Source organism: Molossus molossus, unplaced genomic scaffold (assembly GCF_014108415.1).
Source record: "Molossus molossus isolate mMolMol1 unplaced genomic scaffold, mMolMol1.p scaffold_m16_p_15, whole genome shotgun sequence".
NCBI classification, from domain to species: Eukaryota; Metazoa; Chordata; class Mammalia; order Chiroptera; family Molossidae; genus Molossus; species Molossus molossus.
In genome coordinates, this window is record NW_023425350.1 from 4,655,973 (window position 1) to 4,668,311 (window position 12,339).

General features: G+C 60.1%; 1 protein-coding gene across 7 annotated transcripts in view; it reads left to right on the plus strand.

The window, feature by feature from the left end:
• The window catches only part of HPCAL1 (hippocalcin like 1), an 80,210-nt gene extending 68,418 nt beyond the window's left edge, over positions 1-11,792 (plus strand). For all 7 annotated transcript variants that reach the window (XM_036262526.1, XM_036262530.1, XM_036262527.1 and 4 more), the window contains exons 3-5: positions 6,777-7,168; positions 9,414-9,519; positions 10,960-11,792. In XM_036262526.1, the coding sequence (XP_036118419.1) occupies positions 6,791-7,168; positions 9,414-9,519; positions 10,960-11,057 (582 nt within the window). In that variant the 5' untranslated portion in view covers positions 6,777-6,790 and the 3' untranslated portion in view covers positions 11,058-11,792. The remainder of the gene's footprint in view (positions 1-6,776; positions 7,169-9,413; positions 9,520-10,959) is intronic.
• Positions 11,793-12,339: the final 547 nt, after the last annotated feature.

Genomic DNA, 12,339 nt, shown 5'->3' on the forward strand with positions numbered 1-12,339 from the left:
ACACGGTGTGTGTGCACACGTGTGGCGCAGGCCCACGGGAACTGCCCTGTCCTGCAGGGCTCTGGCCCGCCTGCCTCCCAGGCCAGCCCTGCCCCCTCCTTGGGCATCGGCAGCCACCTCTGCTCCAGGGAGCGGCCCTGCGCACAGGGTCCTACATTGCGCCTCAATGGACCCGGTCCAGTTGGAAGCCAGAGGCCGGCTCCCCAGGACACATCTGGCTTCTAGAGACGAGCTTTTTGTCTCCGTGAGGGGCCCCGTCTCTCCCTCCTGGGAGATGGACGGTTCGTGGTGTCCCTCGGTCTACAAGGAGGGGCAGCACCCTGGACCCTCAGGCTGAGCCCGCCCTGCGCCTGGGCAGAGGCTTGGTCTGGATGGAGCATTGGACTGGGGCCTGTGACTCCAGGGCCCTGCCCGGTGCCCCCAACAGCTGCCCACCCACTGTGTCCCCTCCGGGATGTGTGGGGCGCTCCAGTCTGTCCCTCCTTCGGGGAGGACTTCATCCTGGTGGGGGGCTGTGGCTCACGCCTGGGGCAGGAGCATCAGAGGAACCGGACTCCCTCTGCCGGGCGGGCCTTCCCTACAGTTTTGACTGGCGCCTGAGTCATTCCGAAGCCGGTGGCACAAGTAGCCAGGAGGAATCCACTCCCTCTTGTGCGGGCGGGCTGCCTCAGGCCCTCGCCTCTGCAGCCACCGGTCCTGAGCGGGTAAAGGGTGAATGGAGCATTCCAGAACACCAAGTCTGAACACAGGATGACCCAAACCTGAGCTAGAGAGCCCGTGGCCGCCCGCACCCCTGATGCCCCTCTGTGTCCCTAGTGCCGGGGGGCCCAGAAGAAGCCCATCGTTCACTCATCAGTTCCTCAGTCAGCCCTGTGCCCGGCCCTGGGAACACACGGGCATTATTTTACTCGTATTTGCTGGATACTAATGGTGCCAGGCCCCGCGCTGGGCACTGCGGGGGCACAGTGAACAAAAGGAGGCGGACGGCCAACAAATACATCAACACAGTGCCAAGCGCAGGAAGTGCTATGAAGAGGGGCAGAGTGGGGTGTGTGATACTGTTTGCGGGGGTTCCTCGGAGGGGTGTCCCCAGGAGGCTCGTGGAGACCTGAAGTTGACCCCGGGTGCCTTGCAGATCCCCAGGGGAAGGAAAAGCAGGCCAGGTGGAGGGAGCTGTAAATGGGAAGGGCTGGAGGCTGGAACAGGCTTAGCAGGTTCCTCCTGGCATGGATGAGGTGTTCTCTTTCCTTAAGGAGCTCACAGTCTGAGGAGGGAAAACACAAGTGAATGATATAACAGAAGTTGAGGTCTTAATAGAAATGGGCTAAAAATTGCCATTGGGATGCAAAGTAAAGAGCAGATGGAGGGGAGTTGGGAACTGCATCCCTGAGGAGGGGACATCTGAGTTGGGCTTTGGTGGATGAGTAGGAGTTTGCTGGGCAGCTGAGGCGAGGAGCCACATATGGATGAACTGGTATTTTCAGAGGCACAGGTGTGTGGGGAGAGCGGCCCCCAGGTCCTCTTCCTGGGGCATTAACCATTTCTACGAGGGGGAGAACGCTCTGTGGGGATTTTCCTTTCATGTCCTTTCCCTGAGTGTCAGTCAGGGCGCTTCAGCCTTCGGAGAGTGGAAAGGGAGGGTGGCCCAAGGGGGAGGGGATTTCTGTGCCTTCCCTCCTTCCTCTTTCCTTTTCCCCCCCTCTCCCTCCCTCCCTCCCTCCTTCTGTTTTTTCAAGCTTCGGGAAGTCATGGGGATTTGAAGCTTCTGGGGATGAGCACAGAAGTCAGGAGGTTTTCAGTTGGATTTCTCAACCACAGGTCACTGGCCTGGAGCCCATCCAGCTGGTAAGACCACATGATGCAACAGGATTTCAGGAAGCCCTCCGGAAATGGGCTTCCGGGTCAGCAGGTGGGATGTGGATCGAGGCACACCCTGTAGCTGTAAGCTCCGGAGGCAGAACCTCTTCGCTGGGCTTCGCCTGTCCACCCTCAGAAGAGGGAGAAGATGGCCCTTTCTGTATCCCCTGCCCCTCCACCTCACACCTTACCTTAGCCAGGACCAGACCTGGACCCTCACCGCAGCTGGCCTCTGGCAAAGGTCTTGAAGCCGATGAAAATAGAAACCTGTGGACGTAATTGTGAAATGCAAACACCATTATCTTTCACTGCGCAGGAAGGAGTGAAATAAACAAGGGACACCTCTTCCAGCTGGGTTGCAGTTAGCATTGGGCCTGTGAACAGGGTGCTAATGAACTTGAAGAGTCCCATTTGGTGGCCCCAGATCCATAGTGTCCCAGGAGTCACCCAGGGCTGAGCAGCCACTAGAAATAGTGCCACATGCCTGTGTAATTCTAACTTTTCTATTTGCTGTATTTAAAAGAGTAAAAAGAAACAGATGAGATTGTTACCAACCTTAGTCATTGAACTCACTGTATCTCAAATAGTACCATTTTTCGTTTCACATGTAACCAGGATAGAAAAATTGTTCACCAGATATTTTACAGTATTTTTTTCCTCGTAAGGCTGTCAAAATCCAGTGTGTATTTTACTCGTAGGGCACATATACGAATTCAGATTGGCCACATTTTAAGTGCTCAATAGCAACGTGGGATCAGTAGTTGCTGTATTGGACTAATCTAGCTTATAGATGGGGAAGCAGGCCGCCAGGTTGAGGGGGCGTGGCAGGGGCGGGGTCTCCCGCTCAAGTCCTGGGCGTCTGCCCCCACTGCTCCCTCTAGCGTCGGCCTAGCCACACTGCAGCCTGAGCCTCCCAGGTTGCTGCTCCCTGCACCTGGCCCTGGGACAGGACAGACCGCTCCCTGGAGCAGCTGTGCTAGAAGCCCAGGCTGCAGGCGGCTCGCCTCTCACCTGCTTACTTGGAGGAAAGAAGGACACAAATGTAGTCAATCCTTCTCTCTCTAGGACAGGGCTCAGCCCCTGGAGGAGCATTTGTCCATGGGAACCATTTCTGTTGGGAAAGGGGAGTGGGGCTTTGTCTTTGCAGAAAAGCTTGCTTTTTGTCAGTTTTCTCCCCAGCCAGCCAGTCTTCGGCGCGGTATCCCACTGTCCCCATTCCTTCGGCTGAGAGCCCAGGAGACAGCTAAAACGAGGCTCTTCTTCTGCTTTTCTTTCCTAAATGTAGAATTTATTTCAAGAGGTTCTTCTCATTGACTGCTTCAGCGGAGTCTTTGGCAGGTGCACGCAGGTCGGCTCAGTGAGTGACTGGGGTGCCTGTGGGCTGTACCTGGGGCTCATGGGCTCCACTCGTAGCTCCGTGGAAGTCGCAGTGGGGAGGCCAGCTTGAGGACCTGTCCTGGCGAACAGGTTTAACGGCGAGGGAGCAAGGTGGACGGCCGCTGGGAGCACCATGGTGCCTTCCACGCTGCCCAAGGACCTGGCCCCAAAAGGGCCCGGGAAAGGTCGCAGCCCACCTGTCGCCAAGGGGCACATGCCCCAGAATGGCCTCAGTTGTTGTCTCTATGAGGATATGGCATTGCCTCCTCCCCACCTGGCTAAGTGGGACCCTGCTGCGCCAGTGCCTGGAATCTGCCATGTGTGCCCTAGAGGTGGCCCGTGGGGGTCAAACCTCCAGTGGCCTTTTAAAGTCCTCTCATTCAGTCTGGTTCCACATGCCGGCGTCCTGGGCAAACCGCCTGGGCCCCCTGGGAGTGAGTGATTCCTCTTTGGAGCAGCCCCTTTGTGTCACTTTTTGCCTCCATCTGAACACACCTGTGCCATAAGCAGCCCGGCGCCCTGAGAGCCGGGACCGGCATCCCCAGCCCCTCAGAGGCTGTGGACTGGCACCAGACCCTGAGGACATGCCCAGGGGAGCGTGGCCCGCACTTCTGGGCTCAGGCTTTTGGGGAGCAGAGAGTCGGCTGGTGGACACATGTGCACAAGCGTCTGCACACAACTAAATGACACAGGTCACGGCACAGAGTGTGACGAAGGATTTCAGACGGCGTGTTTTCGATTCTTTGAGGGAAGGCCGTGCCACCTTTCTGGACGCTGTTGCTTCTCAGTTGGGTCCCCTTGTGATGAGCGGCTCCCCCACCTCATATAGGGACACAGGAATCTTCACCCTGGGACCTCCAGACCCAGAGAACTAGACTGTCAGACCAGGCTGGGGCCTGAAGAAGACAATAGTCCTGCAGGGAGGTCCCCTCACGCTGCCCCACCCGCCCAGGAACACACACACACCCTTTTTAACTGTGCAGAAATGCACATGGCCTACAGTTTGCCATCTTAGCCACGTGTGCAGTGCCGTCGTGCTAAACACATTCACACAGTTGTGCAGCCGATCTCCAGAACGCTTGCCATCTGAATGCAGCTGTGCCCGGGGAGGTTCTGCATACATAAGCCCCTGCTCTGGGTTGTCTCCTGGTACTCCAGTGGGCGTCGGCTCCTTGCAGCTGTCTTGGACTTTCTATAATAGAATTAATGTCACTGACTTTAAAAGCATTATGCTCTTTGGTCCTTTAATTCAGCTACTGGGCGTGGTCAAGATAGCAAACAGCCCGGCTGGTGTGGCTCAGTGGTTGAGCACTGACCCTGCACCAGGAGGTCGCCAGTTCGATTCCCGGTCAGGACACATGCCCAGGTTGTGGGCCCGATCCTCAGTGGGGGGCATGCAGGAGGCAGCCAGATGATATTCTCTCTCATTGATGTTTCTATCTCCCTCCCTCCCTCCCTTTCTCTCTCTATAAAATCAATAAAGAAAAAAAAATTTTTTTTTTAAGGAAAAGAATCCAGCTGGTGTGGCTCAGCAGTTAAGTGTCAACCCATGCACCAAGAGGTCACCGGTTCGATTCCTGGTCAGGGCACATGCCCAGGTTGTGGGCCCGATCCCCATTGGGGGGCATGCAGGAGGTGACCAATCGCATCGATATTTCTATGTCTCTCTCCTCACTTTCTCTTTCTCTAAAATCAATAAAGGGGGAAAACATTAAAAAAAGAAAAAGATAGCAAACAGGCAGGGGTGGGTGAGCAGCGGGGTCTGCATGTGGGAGACTAGAAAGTCAGCAACATGGTCCTGTACCTTCATTCTCAAAGATGTGGTCCCCAGCAGCCATGATTTTACTAATTCAATGTTCAAGACAATGGCAGGAAAACATGTTTTTTCCATTCATAATTTTTTTTAATCCTCACCCGAGGATATGTTTTTATTGATTTTAGAGGGAGAGAAAGGAGGAAGAGAGAGAAACATCCATTGGTTGCCTCCCTCACACACCCTGACCAGGGATAAAACCTACGACCTAGGTGTGTGCCCTCGAGAGTGAACCCGCAATCTTTTGGTATATGGACGACATTCTAACCCACTGAACCACCCGGCCAGGCTCCATCCATAATTTCTTGATAGTTTTTCTCCAAAATAAAATTTATCTTTTTTGTTTCCTGGACACATCACTCAGTGTCTCCCAGCCTTTCTCTGTTACAGTGGGACGTGCCAGGCCCTCCCACCTCCCAGGGTTCAGGGTTGATGGTCGAGCTCTGTGGTCAAGCTCAAGACGGACCTGGGCGAGTTACCGTTCGTAGCGTGCTTGGCCCAGGGCCCAGCAGGGCGTGAGTGCACGGTGAACTGTGGCTGCAGTTAGTCCCATTGCTGTTGGATTATCTGCTGCTAAAACGGGCCCTTGTGAGTGGCTTGCCTGTGGGCCTGACAAGTGCTTGAAGCAGGACCCATGGCCGAGGCCTCTGTCCCCCGTGGAGCAGCCAGGATGGTTGGTGGTGGGTGTGAAGTGTGTTCTGATTAAATATTTGTTCAAGTTCATTCAGGATTTCCAGAGATGATCAGCGTTGGGTTATATTCATTCTCTGTGACTATGCCGTATCATTTTGTGTAACAAAAACAGCAGCAGCTGTTAGGATGGCCAGCTTTTTGTGGAGGACCCCAGATGTAGTGTCTTTAAGTCGGGGGGAGGGGTACAAGGGGGGGTCAGTTTTTCCAGGGAAAGGTCCTCCAGTTCTGTGGGTTGAGACTGGCAGCCCCTGCTGGCGAGGACAGGGGAGCCGGCTGCGGCTCCATTCAGTGTGCAGACTCCCCCTTAACGTCCCCTTACTTCTGTGTTGGTTCTTCACCCCACTTCCTCCGGACTGCCACATCGAGGGGCCGCTTAGCTGCTGGCACCAACAGCCCGAAACCTCCTGCATCGTGAACACGGCCCAGGTGTACCCCTGGTGCTCCAGCGCCGAGCGAGCCCTGCCCCAGGTGGTCACCCAGGGTGTGGGCATCACGCCAGGTGTACCCCTGGTGCTCCAGCGCCGAGCGAGCCCTGCCCCAGGTGGTCCCCCAGGGCGCGGTCCCCCAGGGCGTGGGCATCTTCCCATCAGCAGCTCTGCCACCCACACCCTGTCTCACCTGGGGGTCCAGGAGAGAACAGGCCTCTGCTCCCTGCAGAGAGGGACCTGTCTCCGTGCACCCAGAATGCTGCTAACTATGCACCCCCCGTAGGAGGATGAGAAAGGGGCGGGTCAGGTGAGGAAGCCTGGTGGGGAAAGGGTGGGGTCTGCAGGACAGCTGCGGGCCAGGCCCGGAAGTGGTGGGGTCACTCCGCCCACAGTCCGTGCGGGAGCGCGTGCGGGTGGCGAGGGCTCGAAGCAGCAGCCTGGCCAGGGCCGGTCAGCTCTGCCCCTTCCCCGAGGGTGCCCGGAGGGGCCGAGGCAGCGCAGCGATGGCCCAGCGGCCTCCAGCGCCGGGCCCAGGCGCGCAGGGACGGGCTCCGCGGCTGCGCCCCGCGCCCCAGCAGAGCCGCGTCCCAGCAGAGCCCCGTCCGCAGGTGCAGCCGGCGCCATGGGCAAGCAGAACAGCAAGCTGCGGCCCGAGGTGCTGCAGGACCTGCGGGAGAACACGGAGTTCACGGACCACGAGCTGCAGGAGTGGTACAAGGGCTTCCTCAAGGACTGCCCCACCGGCCACCTGACCGTGGACGAGTTCAAGAAGATCTACGCCAACTTCTTCCCCTACGGCGACGCCTCCAAGTTCGCCGAGCACGTCTTCCGCACCTTCGACACCAACGGCGACGGCACCATCGACTTCCGGGAGTTCATCATCGCGCTGAGCGTCACGTCGCGGGGCAAGCTGGAGCAGAAGCTCAAGTGGGCCTTCAGCATGTACGACCTGGACGGCAACGGCTACATCAGCCGCAGCGAGATGCTGGAGATCGTGCAGGTAGGCGGCGGGCCGCTCAGGCCGCGGCTGTGCCCCCAAACCCAGTGCCCAAACCCTGGCGGCCTCCCCCGGGCACCGCAGATGGCTCCTCCCCGCCGGCAGGGACGCCCAGCTGCGACCCTTCTCCGGATGCACTGGTGTGTTGAGTGCCTCCCAGCCCACCAGAGACCTCGGAGGGTCTGGCCTAGCTCTGCACTCGGGCGGGTGCCAGCGCCGCCCAGGGGATGCCCTGGCCCAGGAGGATGCCCTCTGGGCAGACCGGCCCTGAAGTACACGCTGCCCGAGCCAAGGGCCAATGGGAGACGGTGAGAGGGAGGAAGAGCAGTAGATTCGAGGAACCTCACGTGGGCCCTTTCTGCTGGTGTTTGTTTTACTGCCCTGCTTTTATTTTTTATTTATTTATTTTTTTAAATCCTCACCCGAGGACATTTTTCCAGTTTTTGTTCAGATAGAGTGGGATGGAGAGAGAGAGAGAGAAACATCGACGTGAAGGGGACACATCGAGTGGCTGCCACCCACATGACCCAACCAGGGCCGGGGACAAACTGCAACCAAGGTACATGCCCTTAGTGGGAACCGAACCCGGGTCTCTCTGGACCATAGGCCAGTGCTCTACCGCTGAGCCAAACTGGCCAGGGCTACTGCCCTGCTTTTAACATGGAGCAGCGCTCAGACCCCGCCGTCCAGCTGTTCCGGGAGGGAGAGCCTCAGTCAGGCCATTTCTGAGACCCACTGTGGCCCTGCCCCTGCTCCTGGGGTGTGACTGATGACTGCTGGCCAGTGTGGCCTCATCACAGCCCCTCCACACACACACACACACACACACACACACACACACCACCACGCGGGGCACCTGCCCGGCGGGGACCCTCAGACCGAGCCCTCGGATGGCAGTGCCCGAGGAGAAGGTCCCTCCTGCTGGAGAGCCCTGTGCCCCGGGGCCTGCCCTGTCCAGGCTGGTCATGCGGCTCTCCCCACAGGTCTCGGGGCTGCCTTTCCTCCTGAACCCAGGTGCAGTGCGCAGTGAAAGGCGCATGGCTGAGCGTGTGTGTGCGCAGGGCTGTGCGTGTGCAGGGCTGAACGTATGCATGTGGGGCTGTGCATGTGCAGGGCTGGACGTGTGCATGTGGGGCTGTGCGCGTGTGGGGCTGTGCGCGTGCGGGGCTGTGCGTGTGCAGGGCTGAACGTGTGCATGTGGGGCTGTGCATGTGCAGGGCTGGACGTGTGCATGTGGGGCTGTGCGCGTGTGGGGCTGTGCGCGTGCGGGGCTGTGCGTGTGCAAGGCTGAACGTGTGCATGTGGGGCTGTGCATGTGCAGGGCTGAACGTGTGTATGTGGGGCTGTGCATGTGCAGGGCTGAATGTGTGCATGTGGGGCTGTGCATGTGCAGGGATGAGCGTGTGTGTGCGCGGGGCTGTGCGTGTGCAGGGCTGAACGTGTGCATGTGGGGCTGTGCGTGTGCAGGGCTGAACGTGTGCATGTGGGGCTGTGCATGTGCAGGGCTGGACGTGTGCATGTGGGGCTGTGCGTGTGCAGGGCTGAACGTGTGCATGTGGGGCTGTGCGTGTGCAGGGCTGGACGTGTGCATGTGGGGCTGTGCATGTGCAGGGCTGGACGTGTGCATGTGGGGCTGTGCGTGTGCAGGGCTGTGCGTGTGCAGGGCTGAACGTGTGCATGTGGGGCTGTGCGTATGCAGGGCTGAACGTGTGCATGTGGGGCTGTGCGCGTGTGGGGCTGTGCACGTGCGGGGCTGTGCATGTGCAGGGCTGAACGTGTGCATGTGGGGCTGTGCGTGTGCAGGGCTGAACGTGTGCATGTGGGGCTGTGCGTGTGCAGGGCTGTGCGTGTGCAGGGCTGAACGTGTGCATGTGGAGCTGTGCGCGTGCGGGGCTGTGCGTGTGCAGGGCTCAACGTGTGCATGTGGGGCTGTGCGTGTGCGGGGCTGTGCGTGTGCTGAGCGTGTGCGCGTGCGGGGCTGTGCACGTGTGGCCCCTCCTCGGACAGTGGAGTTGCTTTGCCTGCCCTCGGGCTTCCCACAATGTGTCTGGTTCCTTTGCCTTCTGTGACACTCACCCACCTTGTCAGGTGCACAGGGGACATTCCTCCAGCTGGGGAAGGGGCCTGAGGCCAGTGAGCATCCCACCTCCCTGTGCAGCGCTGTGGGCTGGACAGAACCTCACACCTGCCCCACCCACCCCAGAACGTTCTGGAATCTCTGAGCACAGCCTCCATGTGCCCCTTGCAGGCTATTTACAAAATGGTGTCCTCTGTGATGAAGATGCCCGAGGATGAGTCCACTCCGGAGAAGCGGACAGACAAGATCTTCAGGCAGATGGACACCAACAATGACGGTGGGTGCCGGGCCGCCTCCCCCGTGGGCAGCTCCTCAGGCCCCGCCCGCCGCCCCTCCTGTTGTGCACACAGCGAAATGCGCGGAGCGAGCGTGTGGCCTGCTGGGCCAGGGCCAGGGTCAGGGTCAGGGTCAGGGTCAGGAGACCCGGGGCGCCCTGGCTCCGTCCTCGCGCATGTCTCTGCAGCAGGACAGCAGCAGCCCTGTGGGCACGGCACAGGCCCTGGCAGAGGGTGGTGCCTTCGGGGGCCTCCCGACCTGAGCAGTACGGGGTGGCGGCGAAGTTCCACAGCCCCTCTGCGTCCCCGAAGGGACCGGAGCTCTCCCCCGGGGAGGGGGTGGCTGTTCCTTCCCTGCCCAATGCACCCCTTACCTGGGCATTGCTGTGTCTCCTGCGGGGCCAGCCTGCCTGTCCCCTGCTGGGGGCCCACAGGAGGGAGCCCCTCTCTGCTGGCGGGGGGGGGCCCTGCCCACAGGCCCATCATCCGCTGCCTGCTCCTGGCTCCCTGCAGAAGCTCGCTAGCTGGGAGTGTCCTCTGGGACGGGCCTAGGCTGAACCTCTCAAACGCCTTGTCCCTGTTTATCCCCCAGCAGCCCTTTGAGGTGGCTGTTCTGTGGTCCCACTAAGCACATGAAGTCCCTGGGTCGGGAGGATTTTGACACCTGGCACCCTGCCGTGCTCTGGGCATGGCTCCAAGCTCCCGCTGCCCCCAGTGGCCATCACTCCTGCCCCACAGCTGCATAGCCACAGGCAGAGTGGGTCACACCCAGGTGCTGCCCACGTCCACCCTGGCACGGGGACCGCTGGAGAGGGCGTGCATCACTGGCATTGCTTCCTCGGAAACTCGTTTCTGCAGCACCTTAGTTTTAAAAACCACTTTGCTATCTCCTGATCCTAGAAGTGATGGTCCACGGGGCAGGACGGAAGGCCCGAGGATGAGGGCAGTGCCAGCTGGACCCTCAGCGTGCCCAGGCCCTCCAGTCCCTGCCCACCCGAGGCACAGAGGGCGCAGGGACAGAGTGGGCTCCCAGCCGGCCCATGCTGCCACCAGTGGGCAGTGACCGAGGGGGCACTGGCTGCCCCGGGCCTCATCGGCCCTGGATTAGTTACGGATTAGAGGCCGAAGCCATGTTCCTTCTGGACAAGTCACCCTTTCTCCGGAGAAGCGTGGGGCGATGTCTAGGAGGATCTAAGTCGCCACCTGCGGCAGCGTGTGGTCACGCTGGGTGTGTCCTCGAGGTGTCGATGCCGGGCAGTGAGCAGAGAGCAAAGGGGTGTTTCCAGAAACGCCCACGAAGCAGGTGGTACCCAGACAGCACCCCGCCTCGTCCAGGCTCAGGAGGAGCTAGAGGGGTGCCCTGCGTGGGGGCTGTCCCCATGCCCCGGAGGGTAAAGAACAGGGAGCACCGCTGACTCCTGTCTCCTGTCCTCCTCCCACAGGCAAACTGTCCCTGGAAGAGTTCATCAAAGGTGCCAAGAGCGACCCCTCCATCGTCCGGTTGCTGCAGTGCGACCCCAGCAGCGCAAGTCAGTTCTGAGGGACCCGACGACTGGACAGTGACAGAGAAACAGGCTTGTCTTGCCGTTTAAGCTTTGCTTGCAACAGTGGATGCCTCGACCATTCCGCTCCCCCGGCGAGGACAGGTGGCACGTGGCACCTGTCCCGCCGGCAGCTGCACCTCCCCCTCTGCCTGGCCTCCTCCCACGCCTCCCGGTCCCGCCCAGGACGACTTCCGGGGTGTTACACGCAGGGCCCAGTGTTCTCGCTCCCAGGGCATGTCCCTGCCCCCAGGGAGCCCGGAGGACCCCATCGGGGACACTGGTGGGACTTTCCAAGACGGCGCCAGGGCCGGCTAATTTATTTCGTGAGTGCAGGTGCCCCGGGGGACGGCGAGGACAGGACGGAGGAGAGGGGCCGGCAGCCCTCCCTGCATGGCCCCACCTCGCTCGCTCGTTTTCTCTGACCAAAGCCACTCGCGTGTCCACATGCCGTGGTCCCCTTCCTTTTACTGTATAAATTATACGTCTGGTGATGTGAAGTGTCCGTGTAGGCCCCGTATTTAATGCCTCGACTGCCTCTGAAGCGTGGTTTCCTCGTGGCCTGTGATCCCTCCGAGCCTGGTTCTTTTGTGGTATTTATGCCCTCAATCTGCCCATTTCAGAAGGAAGTGCATGCGCGCCCGTTGCCATGGAGACCCTCGGGTCCACGTGGAGAACGCAGGCATCGTGAGGTGTGTCCGTTGATCGGTCCGGCATTTCCTGTATTAAAATGATCCAATAAACAGAAGTGTCTGAGTCGTGTGTGGGCCCGGGAGAGCCCCGTCCTGCTGCCCGCGGCCCTGGGCGCGCTCGGAAAAGGGGGGTTCGGTGGGTTCGGCTGCTGGTTGCAAACTCGGCCCCTCCTGGAGTGGTCCCCGGGTCTGTGGCCCTCGTCGGCCTGCTCTTCAGTGTCTCCCTGATGCCAGGAACGTGGACACAGAGGTGACTGCTCCCGGCAGGCGTGACTGGGGCACTACCTCCCCGCTCCCCCGCCCTGTGGTTTAATCAGCACGGTGCAGGACGGAGCGGGCATGGGGGCATCCGTGTGGACCCTGGGGGCAGAGATGCTTCTGGTCCCGGCAGCAGAAAGCCCAGCAGAAGGTGCTCCAGCCGTAAGGACGTTTGTCCCAGGGCAGCCTGCTGCAGACTTGGCTGACTCAGCAGCTCGGGGACCCCGGTTCCTTCTGCCCAGCCTCACAGCGGTCCCCACAGGGCTGTCGCCGTTGTGGGCAGCACGGCTGACGTGGGAGCGTTCTCCGCGCAGGAAGAGAAGCAGCCCTG